Source organism: Plutella xylostella, chromosome 11 (assembly GCF_932276165.1).
Source record: "Plutella xylostella chromosome 11, ilPluXylo3.1, whole genome shotgun sequence".
Lineage (NCBI taxonomy): Eukaryota > Metazoa > Arthropoda > Insecta > Lepidoptera > Plutellidae > Plutella > Plutella xylostella.
Window position 1 is genome coordinate 4,594,756 of NC_063991.1, and position 27,416 is coordinate 4,622,171.

The 27,416-nt window shown below is 37.8% G+C and overlaps 2 protein-coding genes and 1 long non-coding RNA gene across 4 annotated transcripts in view; 2 read left to right on the forward strand and 1 right to left on the reverse strand.

Annotated features, from left to right (window-relative positions):
• The window catches only part of LOC105386092 (zinc finger protein 37), a 95,813-nt gene extending 80,138 nt beyond the window's left edge, over positions 1 to 15,675 (forward strand). Inside the window, exons 4-6 of the mRNA XM_048624047.1 lie at positions 12,238 to 12,322; positions 12,875 to 13,513; positions 14,056 to 15,675. Of these exons, the coding sequence (XP_048480004.1) occupies positions 12,238 to 12,322; positions 12,875 to 13,513; positions 14,056 to 15,101 (1,770 nt within the window). The 3' untranslated portion in view covers positions 15,102 to 15,675. The remainder of the gene's footprint in view (positions 1 to 12,237; positions 12,323 to 12,874; positions 13,514 to 14,055) is intronic.
• Positions 15,676 to 16,187: 512 nt separating this feature from the next.
• On the reverse strand, positions 16,188 to 25,850 carry LOC105385279 (zinc finger protein 271). The gene is made up of 3 exons (XM_038116191.2): positions 25,629 to 25,850; positions 25,233 to 25,329; positions 16,188 to 17,077 (listed from the first exon to the last, which is right to left on the reverse strand). The coding sequence occupies exons 1-3, from the start codon at positions 25,656 to 25,658 to the stop codon at positions 16,290 to 16,292; spliced, it is 915 nt and encodes a 304-aa protein (XP_037972119.2). The 5' UTR covers positions 25,659 to 25,850; the 3' UTR covers positions 16,188 to 16,289.
• On the forward strand, positions 21,785 to 23,350 carry LOC125489182. Of its 2 annotated transcripts, XR_007266794.1 has the most exons (4): positions 21,785 to 22,242; positions 22,353 to 22,525; positions 22,704 to 22,743; positions 22,833 to 23,350. It is a non-coding gene; the product is annotated as an uncharacterized LOC125489182 (long non-coding RNA). The 2 variants fall into 2 exon arrangements; XR_007266793.1 differs by having other exon boundaries at positions 21,785 to 22,525.
• Positions 25,851 to 27,416: the final 1,566 nt, after the last annotated feature.

The window sequence follows — 27,416 nt, forward strand, 5'->3', positions numbered from 1 at the left end:
TGTATAAAATTATCTTTGTTTTTTTTGCTATACATAGATAGATTTGTTTAGTTTTAAGTTTAAGTTAAATAATCCCAAGAAATATTTCTACTTTAATTTTCCTCCAGTGCCGATTCATTTTGCCAACCATAATTGTATAAGCAATAAATTAAATGCAAAAAACTAAAAATATTTTTTTTATTTTAGGATTAAAATAACCTTTTTATAAACATTTGTATAAACTTTTAATATTTTTCTTTACATGTCAGACAAGTTAATGAATCATTTGTAAAGGTTCTTTAATAAAAACAAAAAAGGCTTAGCTTGATCATGATTATCGTTGACTATACAGGGTGTTGCAAAAAGGGTATTTTGAGTGTGCCGCATGTTATATCTAAGCCCGGAAATAAAATCAGAACGAAAATTCGAGAAAAAATTATCTATATAGATGAGATAGGGTTTCGGCTCAGAAAACCCTTTTAGCAACATCCAACATCCTGTATAGGTAATCATCCACCTTTTGGTATCGTACGCAACGGACACATCGCATTAAGTTTTCTTTGTATATTAATTCACACAAGTGCGTCCACTTATTTCCGACGCTGTTTCTCCACACATTTATGTCAATCCGTTTGGTGCGATACGTACGACACAAATAGGTGGACAATTACTTTAAAACGATTAAACGTTTTGAATAGACGACACTGATTTAAAAAAATTGAACTTAGTTCCATTAACCTAAAAACATAAAAAACAAGGAATTACTAACCTAAAAATATATGATTTTTAGCTACTACATAATTATACTTAATACCTAAATAACAAAAAAACTTCACATTAGTTACTGCTGTAAGTAGCCCTGTGACCAACTCTGAAATCACAATAACACTTCCATTCCGCACATGGTACTATTGGTTGAGTATGTATACAGGCTGTTGCAAAAAGGGTAAATACTAAGCCGAATCCTTCATGTGCAGCATGTTATATCCAAGCCCGAAACTGAAATCAGAATTACAAATTAGAATTTCATTTGTAATTCTGATTTCAGTTTCGGGCTTAGATATAACATGCTGCATATGCTGCTTTCGGCTTAGTATACCCTTTTTGCAACACCCTGTATAATAATAACAATGCTGGTTAGTTTTTTTTGTGCATATGCTTGAGATGGTTTCTCAAATTGCTTGATGACTTACAGTAATTCTTGCAGATTTTACACTGATATTTATTGCGCAGACAAACACGTAGTTTTATGTGCCATCTTAAACCAGACGAGCTCAATCTTTTTTCGCATGTATTACACTTGTATAGTTTCTTTCCCGCGTGTGTTCGCAAGTGGATTCGAACGATCTTTTTCGTCATAAATCGTTTATCGCATATATCACACGAATATGGTCTTTCCCCGGTATGAGTCCTTTGGTGGTCCCTCAATTCGCTCTTCTGCATGTACCTTTTTTTGCAAACTTCGCATTCGTGTGGTTTCTCACCATGCTTAGATTGAATGTGTACTGTAAGATGTGATTTAATTGTAAATCTTTTTTTGCAAAAGCTACACTGATACGGCCTGTGACCCGTGTGCCCTCTTACGTGGGATATAAAACTGGTCTTGCCCGAGTATTTTCTCCCGCAAAAGTCACACTCGAAAGCCTTCTTGCCTGCGTGTGTCAAAACGTGACCCTTCAGATGTGCTTTAAGTTTAAACCATTTATTACAAACATCGCACTGGTATGGTTTTTCGTCAGTGTGGCTATTGATATGTTCTTTAAGCGCAGACTTGTGCATGAATTTACCGCCGCAAAGACCACACTCATGTTTTCTCTGAATCGGTTTGCCACTGTGTGTAAGCATGTGATTACTTAAACCTGAAGCAGTTATGTATTTTTTGAAGCAAATTTTACACGGATATGGTTCCCCACCGGTGTGCCCTGTTCTATGCGCCTTCATATGAACTAAATGTTTAAATCTCTTATTGCACAAATCACACTCATATGGCTTTTCTGTGTTATGAGACTTTAAGTGCGATTTCATTTGGGGTATGTCCCTAAATCTTCTGCTACAAACAGTGCACTCAACTAGTTTTTCGACTTTAATATGGGTCTTCATGTGAGACTGTCTTGAATCCGATCGTTTAAACAATCTTCCGCATACGTTGCACGGGAATTTAGGCTTTACAGCGTTATGGGCTGCCTTGTGCCTAGACAAATAAGAAGCATGGCAAAATCGTTTGTTACAGATATCACACTGAAATGGTTTGTGCTCCGTGTGCATCCTTTTGTGATCTTTAAGAGCAAACGGATTCGTGAATCTCATTTTACATATCTTGCACTGTTGGATTTCGCCATTATGCCATTTCAAATGCTGAGTTAAACACCCTTTATACCTAAATGCTTTACTACAAATGTCACACATGAATGGCCTCTCACCGGTGTGCGTCCTCATGTGAGCCACTAACAAGCTCTTCTTTAAAAAAACTAAGTGGCAAATATCACACTCATACGTCTCATCAGTATGCCTGCTCTTGTGTATATTAAGTTGTCTCAATTGACTGAATGCTTTACTGCACATATCACACTGATACGTTGTGCGACCAGTGTGCAGTCGTTTGTGAACTTTCAAACGACGTAGTTTTGCGAATGTCTTCCCGCAGATATCGCACTCGTGCGTTTTCTTACAGGGACTAGGTTTTTCTTCTCCGTAACCGACAAACGGGTACACATCGTTTTGAAGAATGTGCTTTTTAAGTGAGTTTTTGTATGCAAAATTACAGTTGCAGTGATCGCATATGTATTTAATTGCTTCTTTGACGTTTCTCCTATCGCTAAGTGCCTTGTCAGTAGGCAAAGTAGTCTTTATATTGAGATTTGTCTCTGAAACAACCAATGACAGTATTATTTACCCGATTACACACATCAAATATGATTAAGCGATAGTGGGCCAGATTTTGGAACGTAAAACTGTCGTGGAGGATATTGGAATCCTTTTTGACCATTTACTAACATTGAGATCACTATGACTACATAATTAACAAAGCGTATAACTAGTATGCTGGGGTTCATAGTTAGGTCGTCAAAGGGCTTTAAAAATCCTCACAGCTTTATCTATCTCTACAATGCCATTGTCCGCAGCACGCTTGAGTATGGCTCTACTATATGGTCACCACATTACGAGATACACTCCAAAAGGATTGAAGGTGTGCAAAGAAAAATGCTAAGGATTGCAAGTCACAAATCGGGCTATGGCCGTAGCTTGTCATCCTACAATGAAAAAATGACAACATTTAATGTAACGCCCCTTTATATTCGTCGGAAACAGCATGATATAATAAACCTTCACAAAATTATACATTTCTTTATAAACTCTCCCAACATGATCTCCTTAATAAGATTTAACGCAAAACCTAACCTCCGTCATCCTAAACCTTTCCATGTCCAAAGTTGTAACAATAATATATCTTTTTTCAATCCGATTGTAAGAATGTGCCGTCTATATAATGACTTTGCCTGCTCTAAAGATTGTGATGTTGATGTCTTCGATCCAAGAGTATATAAATTTTAAACACTATTTATTTATTTATTTATTTATTTATTAACTACTTATATTATCTTACAGGATAAACCTAACACAATAATAAAGAAAAATAACAAACATAACTAGTTCGAAGTAACTAGATCATGCTTAGTGAGCACACGAAATTCAGTTTTTTCCATTATGTTTTTAAATCACGCGCAACTACGCTAAGAACGGGTGTAAAACACAAACCAAGTGACGTAACTTGTGCAAATTTTGACAGATGTCTACTGACAGATGCTTGTTGACAGGAGCGTCACGGACTTATTGACCCGCCCTCGTATAGATTTACTATTATTTAATTTTGCTCCTGTATACTTATAAACTTGTGTTAGCTTAAGATTTTCATGATGTGTATACATACTTAGGTAGTTAATCTAGTTCTTAGTTAAGTATATAAATGAATACCTCTTCTCATGTTACGATTAATTGCTGTTTTGTGTACCATATTGTTCAATAAAATAAAATAAACTACGGCGAAGTGAAAAGGAGGGTTATGATTTTGAATGAAATGCATATGTAAGTATATTTAAAGCGAAGAGTAAAGCCGCCAATTGAAAAAATATATCGTAACTTCCGTTTGAAAGCGTCTTTCCCTTTTCCAGGGCCAGCACCCTCCTCATGATAATTCAAATTTTTAGAACTTTATTCCTGGAGCCACGAATCTAGGAGTTCACATATAGCTACGGAATACTTATTAGGTAGTTGCCTATTACATAGCTATAACGTGATGCTGCACCGTAATTATTCAACTAAGACGTACAAAGTAAGAAATACATCAAGAGCATAAAATTAACTGATAGAGGCTTATTGATGCCAGCAGCTCGTCATTAGAAAAAACAGTCAACATGTAGGTACTCCTAAAGTCTGTTTTTTAATCTCAGATACTAAATTTACAGATTCTGAATGATTCAACAACAACAGATTGTCGCGCCAATACAACGATAAACGTCACTCGCAGGACAATCGACTGTTGATGAATCGTCCAGAATCTGTAAATTTAGTAAGTATCTGAAATTATAAAACAGCCTCTAAGCCCCAGTTTCACCATACTCTGTTATATATAATAACAAGGGATTAGTTGTTGACTTTTGACACATCTGTCAAGAATATGGAGATGACTTAGATTTTTTGACATTACAATGTAACAGGGATTTTAATGATCTAACAGACTATTGTGAAACTGGGGCTAAGACAAGAAAGTAGTAGTAGTAGTTAAGAATACTAAACAAAATGGTGTGTCACCTCAAATATTATAAGTCCGTGTGTGTCACATGCAAAAAAAAAAACAAAAAACACCACATTTTGTTTAAAGTTAAACCGAACTAACTATGAAAAGATCAACCTAATCACAACCATTGTAGCTAGGTACCAATAAATAAGGTCTTAAATCAGCTAAACCAACTAATTCTAAATAAGAGCTCAGTCGCAGAAGTGTATAAGTATACAGGGTGTTGCAAAATTGGTATACTAAGCCGAAACCTACATGTGCAGCATGGTATATCTAATAAAAAAATAAAAAAAAAAATTTTCCATAGTAAAAAGTCACGTGACCAACAAAGTTTCTATGGAAAATGAAATTTTTTTTTCGCGAATTTTCAAATTTTGATTTCAGTTTCGGGCTTAGATATACCATGCTGCACATGTAGGTTTCGGCTTGGTATACCCTTTTTGCAACACCCTTATTTATATAAGAGTATTTGTCTACACTTCATCTTGTGACGACCGAATGGCGTAGTGGTTAGTGACTTGACTACTGAGCCGAAAGTCCCGGGTTCGATTCCCGGCTGGGGCAGATATTTGTTTAAACACAGATATTTGTTCTCGGGTCTTGGATGTGCCCGTAAAATGGCAATAGGCCCGCCCCCTATTACATTGGGACTAACATAACACTGGCGAAAAGTGGGTGCAGCAATGCACCTCTGCCTACCCCGCAAGGGAGTACATTAGTACAAGGTGTGAGTGTTTGTATTTTTTTTTACTTCATCTTGTTTTTATATTGTTAATCGAAGTTGCTAGCGGTTATTCTCAGTCCCTGGAATGTGTAATGTGACGCTCGCTTTATGCGACTCGCCTCGTTTGATTCCAAGTAAACAAATGCTGACGGTATAAAACAATACCTTCGAATGCAGATAACGTTTTAACAGCTAACTAAATAGGTACTTCCCCGCCCCCCTCGTCCCCGCGCACATATTTCTGCCGGAATACGCGACTCACAACTTACAAAATTACGCTAGTGTGGCCTCACCCTAATACCTACCAAATAATACTTTTAAAAAACCACTTGAGTACGTAAGTCAGAATAGGATAGAATATAAGTACATAACTTTATAGAACACCACATAAATCAGACATATAAATACATACTTAACTATAGAATAGCTACAAAATATGGACAATAGGCGGCCTTATCGCTGAGAGCGATCTCTTACAGACAATCTTATATATTTATAAGTTGTTTCAAAAAGGTTATACGAAGCCGTGATGATCGTGACTCAGGGGGTCATTCTGAATTTTATGAGTTTTGAAAATTTGTGACATCAAACATTTGTGTAAGTAGGTATAAGGTTAGTTTTTGTTTATTTTAGATGTCTTACTTGATGAAAAAGTGGAAATAAAGTAGTGTATTTGAAGTAAGACGAGGTACACTTTAAATAGATATAAGTGATCCACCCTCAGAGAAATCAGTTGAATGCTAAGGGTCTTATAAAGTCTAAGGGTCATATGTAAGTAATTATAAGTTGCTTTGATATTTTTAACATCTAAAAATCATCAGTCATCAGTAGGTACTTACTTAATTAAAAAAAAATATATTTACTTATATGAAAATAAACATGCAAAGAAAACCTTACTACATAAAAATATATCACAGTGACCAGCGACTCTTCTCAGCTTATCTAAAAAGTAACTATTAAGTCCTAGCATGGGGTCCAAGACGTGACAAAAGCTTTACGTCGTTTTACGTCACTCACATCACGCGGCTACGACTGCAAGTGCGACGGAAAACTCTTGTCACGTCTTGACGTGAGCGTCTTGCCCCCCGTGCTAGGCCTTCAGACTTAGCTTACCTGGGTCCTTCAAAAGTGCATCTTCAATTTCAAAATAGTCGTCCATTGCATTGGAATACTTTATATCGTCATCATCATCAGCGGTGTTCTGAAAAATCTATTGTCATTACCAACGACGACGAAATATTGTAGTGGTTAGTGACCCTGACTGCTATGTCGAAGGTCTCGGGTTCGATTCCCGGCCGGGGCAGATATTTGTTTAAAGACAGATATTTTGTAGTCAGGTCTTGGGTGTTGATATGTAAGTACTACCCATATTACAAACTCTGCCTACTGCCTAGTAAGTATATTTATTTATAAATCCTAACTATATAATATTATAAATGCGAAAGTAACTGTGTCTGTCTGTCTGTCTGTTACTCTTTCACGCTAAAACTACTGAACGGATTTGAATGAAATTTGGTATACATAAGGTCTAGACCCTGGGAAAGAATATAGGCTACTTTTTATCCAGGAATTCCCACGGGAAAACTTTTTAAGGCGAAGCGAAGCGCGCGGGAACTGCTAGTAGGTAAGTAATAAAGCTGACCATACCGAAATACGGTCGAAGCCTATGGCCGTTCCCACGCCACGCATCACGGTGCGGGTTGCGTGAATGCGTGTCCGAACTTTGCTTGTATGGAAGTATATGTAAGTACCTAGTTACCTCAGTTTGTATGGAAAACATACACAGCCCAAAACCTAATTACGGGAATCACGGGCTGATGATGATGATGATGATGATTATGCTATGCAAATCGGGTTATTCTGTTATTATGTATCATTAAGAACTGTTATTTATAAACAAACGTTTTTTTATGGTAATTAATACTTACAGATTTACCATGTTCATTGCCCAGTTCCAACTGTGGGATATCATCTGATATTGGATCCTCCATTTTGAATTTTGCAGTGTTATTGTTTCCAATGTGATTTGGTTCATCTGAAAAAAAACGCATTAGGTACAATACAATACTTGGTTTAATCTTGTAAAAAATACTTAACTAGGTAGCTAAGTAAATCTTACCAATAATAATAATAATATATTACCTATGCTTATAAAAGATAGGTATGGGGATAGGTAAATTAAACATTTATATACATATAAGTAGTAACATAATTAGGTAGGTAACTACTTCAGTAAGTGCCTAGATATGTACATGTTTAGTGATAACTAATGGTGAACTTTATTTACAGTTACTTACCAACACAAGCTACAATAAATTAGTTCTTATAAGATCATTTTTAATGGGTCTCCAAATGTTTATTAGAGATATGGAAGAGTGGGGCCTCCTGCCACAGGTTATTTACATAGCCTACTAGGTTGGTCTCAGTAGTTGATTATAGATAGTGTAAACCATTATTGTTAACAAAATAAACATTTTGTTTTTTTTTTATTCTTTTTTTCATTTTAAAGCACTAGAGTGGGTTGGTTTGGTAGGTACTTATATCTTTTGCTGACTAACTATGAAAATAATTAAGATTTTTGAACTCACCTGTTTGCACTTCAGTAATAATTTCATCCTTTACATTATAGCCTTCCATAGTGTAAACCTCACTCATTGTTTAAACAGGCATTACTTATCTGAAAGAAATAATAGGTAGATTAATGGCTGTAAAGTTATAAATGAAATATGTCCGGTTAAACCATGAGGGCAGTAAAGTGCAAGTTTGCAAAATATAACAACCTATTCATTTGTCTTATAAGTCTTATAACTACTGAGTACTGAAAGTAGGTAGGTACTTACATAACTAATAACTAACTAAATAACTTTGTATACTTACTTACATTAACATGCAAAATGGTTATTTTATTAAGAAACTTGTGTCCAACATGTTAAAACATTTTAGCTTCTTCTCACCTCACATACACGTCGCGTGGTTAAGTAGAAAATAAATGGTTTGAGTTTTAAATCTACCTACTTTTCAGCGTAGTAAGCAAAAAGCACTCAGAATAATAACTGCCTCGTAAAAAATATACTTTATGGTCTGTGGATAAGTGACAACCAAAAATATGCCCCTTTTAAGGTGCCGACACACTAGCGAACCGCTCAGCTTTCAGACGTTCATCAAAAAAAAATATATTTTTACGATGAATAAAAAAATTTGAGTTTGAGTTTGACGTTGGAGAGCGATCTGGCACGAACTATCCCAAAAGACTGGCAGTCGCGGCTGACAGCCGCGTCCGTCAGCCGCGGCTGATGCCGTGTCTGCACCCTTAGGCCGGTTTCACGCTTCAGTGCCAGAGGATGGTGCGATGAGAACGGTAGCACTTTACACATTAGGTACGTTCGCCATTCGCCTGTCCATTCGCAAACGTATAAACGACATGATGCAAATCGCAACACAATGCAAATGGTCCTCAAACCCTCGAAGAAACATTAGTCGATGTTTGGAACAACGACTTTTTTATGGCTCCTTCCGAGTTGTTATTATTCGGAGCTCTTTCACTAATAGTACTTTGACTACTCTGTGAACTGTAAAAAATTAAAAACCAAATAATGAAAACAAATGTCAGCCACTAGAGACAAGAAATTATTGAAAAAATAGTTAAATAAGGTGATTACGAGCTGAATATCTTTACAACATTTCTTTAAAAATGATTTAAGGTACGTAACTATATTTACTTAAAGGTAGTGATAAAAACAATTTTTGAGGTTATTTTATGTTTTGCTTAGTAGAGGCTATGTCCCGCTATTAGTGGGTGTTTGTTGGCATATGACGATTCCGAATGCAACAGATAACCATATACCTAGTCCCCAAGCGCAGCTCCTGCGTTAATTACTTACTTTCTATATTACTTATTTTCCGTATGTTGTTAGCCCATTCACCTGGTTCTTCTGATGATAGTCTTTGTACAATATTTCCCATTATAATCTATACAGCCTATCTAAGTTTGGACCATTTTAGAAATAGAATAGAATAATATTTATTTCAGACATAAGTAGTCCATAAAATATAGTTGTGTTGGTAACAATTTTATTATTAATCCATTTCCTGATTTCACACATTACTGGTTCACTGCAGGTGTGTGGATTCACACATTTATAAGACTTGAGTGTTTTACCCACCCTATCCATAAACAAGAACAAAAGATAATGGCCAAATCTGACCCGCTTTGCAGCCACTAACATAAAGGTGTTCTAAATGCGGGATAAATATAGAAAAAAATATAAACCACTTTTTTTAAAAATGCTTAGCTTGGGGGAAACAACTAGTACAGAACAAAGACTTGACATTTCAGCACCTATATCTTCGTTCTCCCATGCCTCATAATAATAAAGTTTACACCAGGATATACCTACTGTAGTCATGGGCTACACATCAGTATATGTTTCATCAATGGCTGCTCTAGCGGGACATGGCACCATAGAGAAATGGCCAATCTCCTTTGATTGTTTCAGGAGCTCTGCCTTCAGTGAACTACTACAATGGACCACTTTATAGAGGAAGAACAGTTTATTATCACAATAAAGGAGGAAATAGATGTGGATTTTACAGATGAGCAAAATGTTGGTGAGTTACTCAGTACCTGAGAATTTAACCCTTAAGTGTTGTTGTTGCAGTCCTATGGCACCTCAGAGGTGCAGAGGGTCTCCACTAACATCCGCCACTTCCGCCTATTACTTATTATTATTATTACACTTACAGTGTTTGGACAGCTACACAAATTTGCTATTTACTCTTGATTTACTTGATGAAATACATAAAAATTTCGACGACTGTAACAGTACTACCACAAAAAACTTTAAAACTGTTTAACAAGTGTTTAAAACGAAATTTGACAGATTTGTAGGTGTTTGACAGCACTAAACACATGTTAAATACTGTCTAAATTTTTGTGGTAAAGTCCTTAATGTTTAAACCTTTTGGCATGGTACACAATAGACACATTGCATTCAGTACTCTAGGCCTTAAAAACTGCTTAAGGTGTGCTCAGTCAGTGGGCAGGGCAGAATGTCAACAGGAAAATTTATTATATATAAATTAAACCCCAAATTCATAGAGCTTTTTGACACTTTGCAAAAGGTTTAAAATTGACGTTGTGATATACAAATTTCAACTTTTTGACTGACGTAAAGAGTCGAAACTCGTGTGTTTCGAAGACAATTTTAACGTTGCTGTAAATTTACAATACGGTCTGTGAATTTGAGGGTTAATATACAAACAAGATGGTGTGTCACATTCAAAACAAAGCAAATAACTGTTTACACTATTATATACCAATCCTAACTAATATTATAAATGCGAAAGTAACTGTGTCTGTCTGTCTGTTACTCTTTCACGCCAAAACTACTGAACGGATTTGAATGAAATTTGATATACATACGGTCTAGACCCTGGGAAAGAACATAGGCTACTTTTTATCCCGGAATTCCCACGGGAAAACTTTTTAAGGCGAAGCGAAGCGCGCGGGCACAGCTAGTTCAAAATAAGTGCTCTGTGGTAGAAGTGGGGTGTTATTTGTTGAGATGTTTCTTTTACATTGGCACTACATCTTTGTCATAATAAGCTATTGTTGATCTGCCTTGGGGCCGTCCATTAATCACGTGAGGCTCAAAGGGGGGGGGAGGGGGTACTGAAAACCTCACGAAACATCACTTTTCTCGTTAGACATCACGTGTATTAATTTTTTGTCAAAAATTAGGTATTTCTGAATCGATATTTTGGACGGCGCAAAAATTTTAACGATTTGTAGTATGTATGACCTATATTTTTTCTAGTCAAAAATTGACTTCCAAAAAAATACAGGTGATCCATGGGGGGGGGGAAGGGGGGTTGGTCCCAAACCTCACCAAATATCACCAGGGGGGAGGGGGGGGATAAAAAATGAGAAAAACGACCTCACGTGATTAATGGACGGCCCCTGATTTCTAAATTGTCTCTAGATAAGACCGTCTAGTACGGGTTTTGTAATTTTTGAAAACGAAAAAAGTTTAGGTTTCCTTTTGTCATCTGCATACATTATGTGTCAAAGTTTAATAATAGTTTTCACTTTGTATGCGAGAAAACGTAAACTTTTATAGTTTTCGATAAACTATCAAACCTATGCTAGATGGGCTGTTATTTATCGTGTGTAATGATTACAGGTAGTGAGAGTATGGAATGCCAGAACACCTCTAACAGTACATTTGTTCAAACAGAGACTGAACATTTCACAATCAAAACAGAGGATATAACAGCGTTGGATGCCAGTCACATAGTAAGTATATTTTTTATTTATTTATTAACATTCTATTGTTCACATATCTGTGATAAATGCATTACAAAATAAAACATATTAAGATAAGAAGATACAAGAGTGGGCTTCATGCCAAAAAGCAATTTATTACATAGCACTGTAAAAGGAGTGTCCCTGGTGTGACATATGTATATTAAGTATATCAATTGGCTCAACGACTGACAACTTATCTGACTGGATGATCCTCACACCACGTGGCAAACACTAGTTCAGTCCTAGTGGTACAGAACTACAGACAGGTCCCTCTACGCTGAACTATGTCCGAATATTGTCTTCTGTCTCTTGACTCTTGTCAATAGTGATTCGATAGGCAGCTCACTACAGTTTGTATGTGCCGGTCCTATCACAAATAGCGATTTCTACTAGCCAACTTTAATATTAAATTTCTTCTTTTCCTTACTTCAGACTCGTGGCACAGACATAGAGGTGGAGATTAAATACAATGGATATATGATGGATCACTGTTTTGAGGCTGCGGGGAAAGAATCAGGTAATATTGACTTGTTTTTAACCCCTGGTGAAAAAGAGGGGTGTTATAAGTTTAAAGTATCTGTGCCTGTGTATCTGTCTGTGGTACCCGCTGAACTTATTTTCGATTTGTTTTTATGCGTCTTGTTTTTACAAACAAAAAACATAAAGTAAAAAAAATACACTCCTAAAGCACAATACAAAACCAAAACTAGAGATTGTTCTAGCTTAAACCCGGCTTTAGGCTATTGATTTATGTCAAATCTCTGGACTATATAGACGACCGAATGGCGTAGTGGTTAGTGACCCTGACTACTGAGCCGAAGGTCTCGGGTTCGATTCCCGGCTGGGGCAGATATTTGTTTAAACACAGATATTTGTTCTCGGGTCTTGGATGTGCCCGTAAAATGGCAATAGGCCCGCCCCCTATTACATAGGGACTAACATAAATCTGGCGAAACGTGAGTGCAGCAATGCACCTCTGCCTACCCCGCAAGGGAGTACATTTGTACAAGGTGTGAGTGTTTGTGTAATTTGTATGTAAGTTATCCTACAAACTATTTCCACTTTCCAGGAAGTCTCTGTTCGGGCCTCGAAGCTAGTACTCCATTGGAACAAAACATCACAAATGCACTTCCCAAAACACCAAAAACTAGCAAGTCTCTGGACAAGAAGCCAAAACGCGGCCCCGGACGCCCTAAAAAGCGTACGTCTTACCACACCCGAGCGGAGCTAAATCGTGAAGAAAAAGAAGCAAAAAAGGTTGCCACAAAAAGTTTTACAGAACATCCGGAAGTAAATAGGGTTGCCACAAACACATTTACAGAAGAACATGCGAAAGTAAATAGGGTTGCCACAAACACATTTACAGAAGAACATGCGAAAGTAAATAGGGTTGCCACAAACACATTTACAGAAGAACATGCGAAAGTAAATAGGGTTGCCACAAACACATTTACAGAAGAACATGCGAAAGTAAATAGGGTTGCCGTTCAAAGATATGCAGAAAAACGTAAAGAGGCACACAGGACTACAGTGAAACGCTATGCAGAAAAACATCCAGAAGTGAATAGGGCTGCAGTAAAACGTTATGCGCAGAGAAACCCACATATTAAACGAAAATCGACGGCGTTGTACTACGCAAAGAAAAAGTTATTGAATAACACTGAAAGTGGCGAAAATTACAAGGAAATAAAATTGGAAACCATACCAGGTTAGAAGATGACAATACTGTTTATATTTGTTAACAAAACCGTTAAAAAATGAGATGGATCCAAACTAATTGTAAATTAAAGGCCTGTTTCACAACGTCTGGGTAATGGCTACCTGTGGAATAAAAGACATGTTGTCTATATCCCATTCCACAAGGAAAGACATCTGACAGAACTCTTATTACATTCCAACAAATAAGGGTAGTTTTTGTTTGTGTCAAATATCTTTCCCCGTGGAATGGGATATAAAACATAACTGCACAGAGTGACAGAATGTCTTATACCGCAGGTAGCCATTATCTAGAGATTGTGTTAAGCGGACCCTAGACCTACAATTAATATTGAGCAGTATATTTATTGTACAATAAGTTTTTAATCCAAATGACGTTTGCGCAATCTTCAATATTAAGCCTAGACGATGAATTATATTGCACAATTGTCAATATTGCGCAATATAGTTGATCGTCTAGGGGTCGCCTTACAGGCCCTAACTGTATTTTACTCAATATGTGCCAAGGGCTCATCAATTTTTATTTTATTTCAGACAACATCGCCATTTGCGAAATCCCAGATTTGAAGAAAGTTAAACTTGAAGACACAGAAACAAATTATAACGAAAACGAACAAAGCGCAGTAACGACAAATAAACCAGATAACGCTATATTACATACGTACGTGTGCGACCACTGCCTCCTCCCGTTTGAATCGAGAGTTACATTAGTTACACACATCCTTCAATTCGAGATTTATCCTCATAAAATAACAAATTTAAGCTACGAAGAAGCTAGCACACCGAAAAAGCGAATGCATGAATGTGAAATATGCAAGAAACAATTAACACGGCTCGGTGATCTAAAGAATCACATGAAAACTCACACGGGCGAGAATCAATACAAGTGTGGTGTTTGTAACAGAAGTTTTAGCCGTTTCAATTATTTGAAGCGTCATTTAGAAACTCACAAAGGTGGATGCAGATATAAATGTGACTTTGCGAACTGTGAGACACAATGCAGGGATTCAACAGCTCTAAGAATGCATCTGAGATCACACACCGGGGAGAAACCATACAAGTGCAATATTTGTGAGAAAGGATTTTCTCGAGAAGAGAATATGAAGCGACATGTGAGATATCACGTTGGTGAAAAGAAATTCGAGTGTGATGTCTGCAGCAAACGATTTGCATCCAAAGCTGATCTGATTAGGCATTTAAGAGTTCACATTGTTAAAAGTCCATACACATGTGATGTTTATAGTAAAAGATTTCCAGATAGAGCGAATAGGAATTGCCAAAGAAGTAACCACGCGGGCGAATACCCATACAAGTGTGATTATTGTAAAAAAGAATTTGCAGAGCACGCAGGCCATAGGAAACCTATGAAACTTCTGCGACGTAAAAAGCGATACGAGTGCAAAATTTGCAAAAAAAGCTTTACACTCAAGCATAGCTTGAAAAGACACGTCGATAGCATCCACCTAAAGAATGATAAGCCGTACCGGTGCGATGTTTGCGACAAACGATTTAGTTTAGCATCAAAATTGGATATTCATCATAAGCACTCACGTTGTGTAGCTAATAGTGCAGGCACGTGAACACAACACCCTGACATTTAAGGCAAACGTATGTTAACGCTCTAAGGCGGATCCTAGACCTACAATAATATTGTGCAATAATTTTTAAAATGACGTTTGCGCAATCTTCAATATAACCCTAGACGATGAATTATATTGCACAGTTGACAATATTACGCAATATAATTGATCGTCTAGGGTCCGCCTAAGAGTTTTTTTTTATTAAAATTGAATATTTACCAAAAAATAACTAAGCGCTACTGTGATTAATTTTCTTATGATAATTTGTGTTGTGATAAGAGGTGGCGTAACGGATAAGATCTCGGCTATCATTCGGGAAGTCGTGGGTTTCAATCCTACCATATACCATTGAATTCTTAAGAAATATGCAATTTAAGTAAAAATGCCACGTGCCCTTACGGTGATGGAAAACATCGTGAGGAAAACTGCACATCTAGATTCATCTATTTGTCTTTATATCACCCGTTACGGCTAATAATAATATATGTAATCTGTGATCCCTATTACACCTACTACTAAGTATTACCATTTAAATTTATTATTGATGATAATAAACACAGTGTTTAACACTTTATTTGTTTTTTTTTTATTAGACCGAAATTCTAACTTAAGACCGATATAGTAACAGATAATCTATAATTTAAATGATCATCAGCCCGTAATAGTCCATCGTTGGACATAGGCCTCTCCCAAGGAGCGCCACAACGCTCTGTCCTCGGCCCTCCTCATCCAGCCACTACCGGCTATCTATCTGCAAATGAATATTAAAAAGTACAGTATATAGAGGTGTTGTTTCGGTACGTTTTTTATATTTTCAAAAGACACGTTTAGTTACTAAATTGGTTGATAGCAAAGTATTAACTAAATTACTTCATTGAGTAAGGGCTGATTTTTAACCGACTTCGAAAAAAGGAGGTTCTCACATGTGAGTGTTGGTATTAGACAGTGACAGCAACAATTTTATTCCTCAGATAGCCTTTATCTGACCATTTAAAAATCAGCCCTTACTCAATGAAGTAATTTAGTAAGTGTCCTTTATTCAGTCTTGTATAATTGAGGATTAGTTTTGAAATAAAAGTTCCAAACAATAATAGCTGTATTATAATTACTATAATATCATAAATACTCAATGTACGAGCAGAGAAAAATGCTTAAAACTTTGATAATAAAACAATATTTACAAGTACATTATTTCTCACATTGTGCCTCTACTTTAGTAACTACCAAATCAGTTAGTTGATTGAGAACACTCGTCTCAGTCGTGTGAACCTTCTGGTGGCGTCGCAAGCTACCCACCGTCGTGAATCCTTTATCGCACGAATCACACTTGTTCGGCTTCTCGCCGGTATGAGATTTCATGTGCGTAATCTTAGCGGACAAGTGAGCAAATCTTTTCTTGCACGTTTCACACTCGTGTGGCCTTTCGATCGTGTGCGACTTCATGTGGATGACCTTGTGTGTCATTAGCGTGAATCGTTTGTCGCAAACATCGCACTCGAACGGTCTCTCGTTGGAGTGGACTCTCATGTGGACCTTCAGGTTGGACTGTTGGCTGAAAGTTCTCTGGCACACTTCACACAGGAACGGCTTCTCGCCCGTGTGCGATCGCATGTGGTTAGTCAAGTCGGCTATTTGCCGGAATCGTTTCTGACATATTTCACACTCGATAATCTTCTTCGGCTTCGCTGATGTCTTGAATTGTTTCTTCCACAGTTTTCTAGGATCGTTTATGTTCAAATTACCAGCCAGTGTTCTAGGATTCACTTTGCATTGGGAGTGGTGTTCTAACAGTATTTTCTCTGAGCCAAAGATTTGCTTGCACCGATCACAGATAAATGCTGTAATGACTATGTTGGTTCTTTTGACGTGGCTGGTAGCTTCGTCGCAGTCGCTGCCATCGCTCAGTGGCTCCATCTTGAATGTTTGGCCGTCATTGCTTGAAGGATAACTGTCTGGGGTTTCGTTGTTTGGGTCATCTGAAATGAATGTGGCAGTTGTTAATGATGCAGATAAATATACAAAATGTAAATGATAAGATAAATATTCTTTATTTGTACACAAAAACATGGACAACATTACAAAAAACTTAATCTAACACATATGTACAAATGGCGGTCTTATCGCTTAAAGCGATTTCTTCCAGACAACCTTTGGTTGGAAGGATATTTTGATGCAAAGGGTTAAGTGGACCAGGAATAAATATACCATAAATATTTCCCCACAGTTGAATACCGTAAGTCCACACGGGTTTCAGGACTGTTTTGTAACACAACCATTTATTTTCGAGTGATAGTATAGATTTTCTACCCATAAGCCACTCCAGTGATCGGTATCTCTGATTTAGCTCGTCTCTTTTCTTCTGGATATGGCATTTCCAAGTTTGTTTCGTATCTAAGTGGAAGCCCAGGTACTTTACAGTAGATTGATGGGGGAGCACTTCATTTCCAAGTTTCACTGGAGGGCAGTCTTTTTTCCTTAAGTTAATTGTGACATGATTCGACTTAGTTGCGCTAGCCTTTATTCGCCAATCTTTCATCCATTTATTTATCTAAATGGCTCTGTAACATTTCAGATGCCAGATTGTTATTTTCATCGGAAGCAAGAACAGCGGTATCGTCTGCAAAGGTAGCGGTCATCACATTGTCTGATTCAGGCACATCAGCAGTATAGAGTAGGTACAGCGACGGTCCCAGCACTGAGCCCTGAGGAACTCCTGCATTGATCTCGTAGAACTCTGAGACTGAGTCATTAATCTTGACATAAAATATGCGATGTTCTAAATATGACTTTAGTAGTAGGTACAAGTTGTGGGGCAGTGACTTTTTCAACTTGTAGAGCAGGCCATTACGCCAAACCTTGTCAAAGGCTTGTTGCACATCCAAAAATACTCCTGAGCAGTACTTCTTACATTCCAGAGCTTCCCTAATGTGTTCGCAGACCCTGTGTTCTTGTCCAACAGTGGCATGGTTTTTTCTAAACCTAAACTGGTGGTCAGGGATAGTACTGGCGTCTTTTAGGCTTTGATTTAATCGAGCACTGATAATTTTTTCTAGTACTTTCGATAGCACTGGTAGCAAGCTGATTGGCCGGTACGAGGAAGTCAGGTGCGGAGGCTTTCCAGGTTTAGGTACCATTTTTATCTGTGAGACTTTCCATACACGAGGAAAGTATGACATTCTCAATATAGCATTGAACAGTGTGGTTATAAATACTATTGCCTTTTTAGGAAGTTCTTTTAGTATCTCTGCTGTTATTAGGTCAAATCCTGGTGCCTTTTTTAGTTCCAGTAGTTTTATTGTATTCCGAACCTCTGTCGGTGTGCAGTGTTGTAAGGGCAGACTGAGTTGTAGGTCAGATTCAAGAAACTTTCTAACTTCTTCATCTAATGTGTCTGTTCCCATGCTGCTGTTCGGTTGGAACACATCACTTAGGAATAAGCCATAGGCTTCAGCTCTTTCAGGGTCCGTTTTAGCTCACTCGCCACGATCCGTTTTTAGGGGATGTTGAGCCAGTTGTGGTTTGTTTCGTGATTTGACAGTTTGCCACAGGGAGTTTTCAACTTTTGCTGGAGTTTTGGCTGTCAAGTTTTCTAAGCGCTGTTACAATGTTTCATTTTCAATTTCCACAAGAAACCTTTAGAGGCTTGCAGCTGACTTGTTGTATTCCCGTTTATCTGCTGGATGCCGGCTATTCTGCCAAATGCGTCGAAGTCTACGTTTTTCTAAAACTTTCTGCTTAACAATAAACGGAAGATTGGAGTGTGCTTTATTATTAGATGATTTCTTCTGGGATGGAGTACTTGCCCATGCTGCTCTTTGAATGGATGTTATGATATGTTCGGTGGCAGTATCTATATCATCTTCACTTTTCAGACAAAGGTTGAGATTTAAGTTTTCATTAAGATGTCTCCTGAAGTTTTCCCAATCTGTGTGATTGTTGCACAGGTACGGATTGGCGGGATGTTCAATAATGGTATAGCTCAGAGTCGCTATGACTGGTGTATGATCCGAGGATGAGTCATGGCAGCTTTCTACTGACAGAAAGTGAGTCTGCACGCCTTTGTAGATGAAGAAGTCCAACAGATCTGGGAGTTTTTGTGGGTCAGTGGGCCAGTATGTTGGTTCACAAGTTGTCAGGGCATTAAGCTTGTGGTAGTCCATGCTCTTTTTTAAGTTGCGTCCTCGTGTTGTGGTGAGGCGTGATCCCCATTGTAGATTCTTTGCATTCCAGTCCGCTCCGACAGTAAATCTATGACCAAGTGACTCAAAGAGACTATTTGAAAATGAATACCGTGAGAGAGGAGGTTGCAAAACTTACAAGAACCTACCGAGACAGGATTGTAAATCACCCAAACAAACTGGCCACTGACCTTACCAGGAATGTACCCACCAGAAGACTAAAAAGAAAAAATATCTGGGATAACATAGACCAATAATACATTAAGAAGGCAGCCTGACAATGGGAGGGTATGCCTGCAAAGCCAATCATAAACAACGAAATGAACTGCTTATGGTTATATTAAACCGATTGCATGTTGGCAAACAAAATATGAAAAAAAAAAACATAAATATTTAATATAGCAATACATAGATAAATGATACAATTGGAGTAGGAAGGACTATTAACATACTAGAGCAAGACAGTATGAGTTCTTTCTATATTTCCTTAGATTAAATATACCTACCAACAAGATGGTGTGTCACATACAAAAACTAAGCTGTCCCCGTTTTGTTTACTTTCAAACCATTTTAAGTTCAACCTAATGACAACCATTGTACGAATTAATAAAGTAATAAATCTCCTAACCAAACTAATCCTTACTAATATTATAAATGCGAAAGTAACTGTGTCTGTCTGTCTGTCTGTCTGTCTGTTACTCTTTCACGCCAAAACTACTGAACGGATTTAAATGAAATTTGGTATACATACGGTCTAGTCCCTGGGAAAGAACATAGGCTACTTTTTATCCCGGAATTCCCACGGGAAAACTGTTTAAGGCGAAGCGAAGCGCGCGGGCACAGCTAGTTCAAAATAAGAGCTCAGTGGTAGAAGGGAAGGGTGTTTGCTGAGACATTTCTTTTGCACTGACACTGACGGATTGCCATCTACAGTGCCACAAAGTTATCTGTTCCAGTGACAGCTCACATAAATGTGTAATATTTCTTCATTCTATAAGATTTTAAGTTTGCCAGTAGTGGTAATTCACTCTTGTGGTTTCAATAAACCCATCTAATCTATATCTATATCAATATATATAATTCATTAGTAAATAATGAGATATGGATCAATTTAGTTCGCTCTCACCGGAACAGATAAGTTTGTCGCACTGTACAGTCGTCAAGTCGTTGAAATATAATAGGCCACTTGGACAGCTCGAAAATGTATGGGATGACAGCTGTTGTCAAATCTAAATCATAAAAAATCTAAACAATAACAGTTTGTTGCTTCAAAAGTTCTTTTTTCTTTCAGCCGTTAAAAAATAAGTCAGATTATGTGTCTTTTTATGTATTTCATCAAGTAAATCAAGAGTAAATAGCAAATTTGTGTAGCTGTCCAAACAGGCCTATTATATTGCAATGGTTCTACCTTTTTTGGCCTAAGATTTATTTGCCTAATCTCGTATTGCATAGTAACGTTTGGTCAAAGTCTCGTTTCGCCGAAAATCGTATGGCATAAATCTCGTTTAGTAAAAAGTTATTTCGCATAATCTTGTTTAGCCTAATAATGGTATGGCCAAATCTTAAATAGCCTAATAATGCTATGGCATATTTTATACAAAGTAATAATATTTGTTTTGCTTTAACTATCACGGAGCATTTTCCTACATAGCGCAAACTGGTACCTGCCTTGTAGGTACTGTTTATACTATGTGGAAAACGCTCCGCTTTGCTTTTGACGAACATGTGCACCTAACACGCTCCTCCTCGCTTTGCTCGTCGTCGCACCTATCTTTAGGTTTCGATCCCATGGGGTTTAATGGAGTTTGTAATAATTATAATGGTCATTCAATTCACTTTCGTCTTTTGATCTTTCAATATCGTGATTTTTGGGATGCAAGAGAAAAATTTCGCAATTTGTACATTTACTACATACTTAATATATTATTTATTAAGTTACACACACACACACGCACTCACGCCTTGTACTAATGTACTCCCTTGCGGGGTAGGCGGAGGAGTGTATGTTAGTCCCAATGTAATAGGGGGCGGGCCTATTGTCTTTTTACGGGCACATCCAAGACCCGAGAACAAATTTAATATCTGTGTTTAAACAAATATCTGCCCCAGCCGGGAATCGAACCCGGGACCATCGGCTCAGTAGTCAGGGTCACTAACCACTACGCCATTCGGTCGTTTATTAAGTTATTATTAGGAGAAACAAGATTATACCAATACGAACAATGGGAGATTTTCAACCATAGACAACAACCGTAGAAAAAAACCGATTATAGATGGCGCTAGTAAAACTTCATACACACTGCATATTTTTTTTAGCCGGCATGGATTCCAGTCCTTTCAGCCAATACAAAAACCCAATGGATGTGAATTCATCCATATGCAATACCTAACTGTTATATTATATGCATAATATTAAGTGTTAACCAGTTTAAGACAGCTTTGTACCATTTATGTTTATGACATCTTCCGTCCCTTCAGATCAGAAGAATGCGCTCATACAAAACGACAGGGGCGCGATTCACATCTCAACCGAAATATTTGTAAAGCGATACGAACGAGTTACGAGATGAAATCCGCAATGTTCAAAAACGCGATTCATAACACACATACTTTGATCTCGTTTTCATATCGCTAGTTCGTATTTGGATTGCTTGAGTGAAATGAATGAAACTATATTTTTTTAATTGCCATGCAAAAATAATAAATACTACCACTAATTGTTTTAAATAATTTTGTTCCTAAAATATATTTTGTTGGAATTAGTGACGATAGCAAGTATCAAGAAACGGCTTTTTAATTCAACGTTGAAGAAATTCATAACCTGTGGCACTTTTGACAGCTGCCATGTTTTCTACATAAAAACAAACATTGATTTTCTTTGCTCATTTTCGTGTCAACGTAGTTTTTTTGGAAAATAAGAAGAAAGGAAGTTTAACTAACTTAGAGAAATACGACTGAGACATGTAAGTATCAATGTATTAACCTATTTTTTTTGAAATATAAATGTTACCGGTTGTAGTTAAGAAGGTATTGTAATTTACGATGTATCCAATTTCTGTTTGAATTGTTTTAGAATCATTAACGAGATGAACACAAGCAGCAGCCGATGTGCTTGAGTTGCAGAAGGAGCAACTGCGTTGTGAGAGGGCCACGGCTTCAGCCCTCACAATGATAGCTGAAGCAATGAACAGACAGGCTGCAGTCAATGAGAGGCTTCTTAAGCAGGGGCTCCTCATATGGAAAAAGGTAGGTTATTCCAAAATGTTTGGCTAAATAATAGAATAGAATTTAACTTCATTGTTGCCCCAATAATGTGTTAGGAAATCTGGTGTTGAATATTTATGTTACAGTGTAGTTTTGTTAGTGTCTGTCTGTAATTTTTTAGAACAATATCATACTGAACTTTTCATTTTGTCTTTTCTAGGCTAATGAAAGGAACAATCAAGACCAGACTTAAAGTAAAGGTAAGGTATAATACGTATACATAATTTATATCGGAATAACAAAATATTTTTGTAGGTATTTGTTTTAACTATAAATTGAATATCCACAGATTTTAGCGGCGACGCAGTTGCGCGACCAGTGAAGCTCTGGCTCCGCGACCGGCGTGGAGCGCGCGGTCCGCGCGGCGCTGCTGCGCGGGAGGATCCCGTCCCTGCGCATTCGCCTGGCCTTCAATGGCCTCACGCCTCTCTTCTTCCTCTTCTTCATGCGTCAATTCAAACAGAGGAGCACCTGTGATTACTGATTACCTAAGTTCCTATATACAATAATAGTTTAATAATTGTTACAAAATATTGTATACATACACAAGTATTAATAATTATACAAAAGGCTAAAAGCATTTTGTACCAGCCAACCTATAGGAGAGAATATGAGAAAAATAATAAGACTTTAATCATTGATTGCCATTATCTGTAGCTTTATTAAGTGGTAAAGGGACCTAATTACTACCTATATTTTTTAGTATTTGTGATAATTCATAGAATTTATTAGTTCTATCAATAAATAAAATATACATGCATTACAATGTGTTTAATTCATTAACTTACAATTTGCACACTGAGGGAATGTGTATGCTTTCGGTTAAAATATTCTTCCTCATTCTGCGAGGGCCTCAGGCCAAAACCGACGCCAATCAAATAAATATCACTAATACAAGCTTACTATAAAGGAAAATTACGAATTCGGTAAAGATGGAAACGTATCTCGTAGGGACGGCTGTCCGGCTGAAAAATGGCTTGAAGATCTTGGAGAGATGCGTACAAGGTCAATTTCACAGTTTTTTGCAGTATTTTTTCTGAAAACGATCTAACAATTTCACCCTTTTCTTCGAAAGTTTAAAATCGCATAAACGTCAAAATATGACGGATAAGCGATATCAAAAAATTCAACAAAAATGACATGAATCGCGTCATTCTCCATTCGTTCATTCATTTTGCGATCTCGAAACGATCTTACTATGTAGCTTGGGTTTTAGTGCCATGTGAATCGCAATTTGACAACTCGTTCGTAAATATCTGAAAACGAGATGAAAGCGACGGGGTTTTTTGTGACACGAATCACCTTCCAGGCCGGATGCCTTCTATTGGTCGATTTCGGAACTTTTTAACTTCTTACTTATTCCCAATCTCCCCTGGTGAGCAAAGGGCCGAAGTGAAGCGCCGCCATTCTTTACGATCTTGGGCCAGCTCAGAGACATCCGCCCAAGACATCCCCGCCTGGCCCATTTCCTTTTTCACAGTGCGCTGCCATGTCTCTCGCGGTCTGCCGAGTCTTCGTTTACCGCCCTCGGGGTGCCATGTCAGCGCTTCCTTTGGGACGTCTTCAGTACGCCTGAGAACGTGTCCTATCCATCTCCATTTGCGTTCTTTTACGGTTTCTGCTACAGGTTTTTGATGTGTTCTGCGCCAAAGTTCCTCGTTGGAGACAAAGTCAAACCAACGGATCCCTAGGATACTGCGTAAGCATCTGTTTACGAAAACCTGTAGCTTGTTCGTGGTTTGAACCGTTTTCTTCCAAGTTTCGCAACCGTAGAGGAGAACGGTCTTTACGCACGCGTTGAACAGGCGGATCTTGGTTTGGAGACGGAATGCGGAAGACCTCCACACTGGGCTTAACATGGCAAAAGCTCCGCGGGCTTTGTTGATGCGGTTGCCGATATCCTCGTCAGTTCCACCATTTGGTGTGATTTTGCTTCCCAGGTAGGTGAAGGTGTCAACATCTTCAATGGATTGGCCGTTGATTTTAAATGGAGTACGGTCCGCAGTCATTACTCGCATTGACTTTGTCTTTTCTCTGTTGACATGCATGCCCACTCGGTTACCCAAATGGACGAGGTCATTGAGTTTCCTTTGCATATCAGCGCTATTTTCGGAGAAAAGACAAAGATCGTCCGCAAAAGCGAGATACTCTAGAGATGTTCCATCGGACCAATCCAAACCTCCTTTGCCATTCTGCTCCATCATATCCAAAATTACTTCGGTAATCATGATGAAGAGTAGTGGGGATAACATGCAGCCCTGCTTGACGCCAATATTGGGGCTTATTGGTTCGCTCAGCTTCCCTTCGTGGATTACTTGGCAAGTGTAGCCATTGTAGGCTTCTTTAATAAGGTTTCGCATTTTATTCGGAACGTGAAAATATTTCAGCGTATCCCATATCGCTGACTGGTGTACCCTATCAAAGAAATCCCTAGAACTTTTTAACGTCAAACGAAAATCTCCCATTTGAGCAAACGAGATTTAGGTGTTTCAAGTTTGTGCCAAAAGAGTTTTAGACGAACCGAGACTTATGCCACACAAGTCTTGGCGAAGTGATGGTTCGGCCAAAAAAGTTTAGACCATACGAGTTATGCGAAATGAGTTTTGGTCAATAAAGATTATGCGAGATAAGGGGAACCCTATTGCAATAACTGTAGTTTGTATTAAAATATTTTGATTGTTAAACTTACTTATATAAAATCCACTTTGTTCAACATTCATATTGCAGTTGTCATAAGTTGAGGAGCCGTCTGTAGGTTTGTACTGGCTGTCCTCCTCATGGCTTAACTGAAGTAAAAAGAAAAAAATGTTATTTAAATTTTCCCTATAAGTAAGTAACATCACTTTATGACCAAGATAATCGCCGCAATTTAAAATTGACACAGAATTTCCATGAAAACACATTATAAAGCTGCATACAGACCGGCCCAACGAACGCCCAATGATGGATATTTCTCATACATAAAACAGGGCAGATTGCAGCAACGAAGGTCAACGAACCCCGTTCGTTTGGCCGGTCTGTACGCAGCTTAAGGAGAATCAGTTTGCAAATGAAGGCTAGTATTAATATTCGAATGTTTTCTTACAATGCAAAGTGGCTCCATCGGGTATTCCATTGTAATCTCTTGATCGTCTTGTTTAGTTGTTATCTTAGGTTGTTAAACATACAAACTCCAGCTTCCCTTTCTTCCACAATTGAATTTGCGGTCCAATATGAAAAATTTAGTGTAAATAAAAATAACCACTGAGGAAAAAAACATGAAAACAACATTGAAAAAATGTTCGGCGTTCACAACACAGAACACAGCATCAAATCACAGAGCAATTGTCATCTTGACACATGATTTTTTTATCTGTGGTACATCAGAATAATAATATGGCCTGCAGACCTAATAAAGCTTGAATGCTTGCTACGATTTTAATATGCATAGCTTACAACAACGTAAGTCCATCCCTCCTCATATTTTATTCAATATAATATATGCGAACATATATCGCAAGTCATCTAGTGTAGAAACGTATGTTTTTGGCCTCGCAGTAGGGCTGCCAGTTCCAAGAACTGTTCTGTGATCCTAGGAGATTTCCTTCCTTCTTGCCAGTGATTATTTGCTCAGTTGGATTTAAGATGCCGACACACTAGCGGATGCGGCTTACGGACGAGGGTATCTAGGTAAGGAATATACACTACGCTCTTCAAACTATCGGACGTAAGTCGCGGACGTAACCTTGGGCTGACCTTCAGCTTTCAGACGTCCGAGAGCGATGTGGCACGAACTGTCCCAAAAGACCGTGCACACTTATCAGTCGCGTCTGACAGCTGCGTCCGTAAGCCGCGTCCGCTAGTGTGTCGGCGACTTTAGACTCCCAAGGACTGTCCTCTTCCTTCCTCATCCCATCTTGTCTAGATCGTCGGTCCAGTGGGCCGAAGGGCGCCCCACGCTACGCATGCCTGTTCGTGAACTCTACCCTAAAGTAATATACCTAGTATAAGTCAATAAAGAAACACAATTGACATAGTGAATAGTGATTTAATTTATTTATAATTTTTACAACTTTTCCATACAAACAACGGAATGTTTTGGTCTCAAATTCTATACAAATTTAGATTCCTAGTACATACATAATAATTATGTAATATTTTTGTCCTTTTCACAATAAACATTTATTGAACATAGTTTTACATGCTAGATATTTATAAACCTTGTCTATAATGTTTGTTGCATTATAAGTATAACATCCTCAGACTGAAATGAAATACCATAATATGAAGAGTTTTTGAATTTAAATAAGTACATACATTAGTATATCCCATTCCACAGGGAAAAACATCCGGCAGAACCCTTATTACATTCGAATTCGGGTAGTTTTTGTTTGTATCGGATGTTTTTCCCCATGGAATGGGATATAGGTGCTATCAACAAAAAAATTCCGCGCATCCCCTGAATCATAAAAAAATATTATAAGTATTTTTTTTTAATACCTCTTTTTCAACACTCTTTTGAAAAAGGTCACACTAAAATACCTAATATGACATTGAACAAGTCACATTTTAAGGCTTTAAGGCGCCGACACACTATCAGTCGCAGCTGACAGCCGCGTCCACTAGTGTGTCGGCACCTTTAGGTGAACATTTTCCAATCTGAAATGTCCCATCTTGGTGAAATTTAAACGTATTTTATACACCGAAGGCCTAGCGTGTGCGTCTTGCGCCCCGTGCTAGACCTCATAGTCGACTTTCACTACGAGACTCTCTCTGAAACCGCGATTTTGGCCTACCAAAGGTAACGTCACTAATAAAATGTTACCTTGTGGGTGGAAAACTTTGTGATAGCACCTACTGCTGTATCACTCTCATTGATATATTTTTACACCTT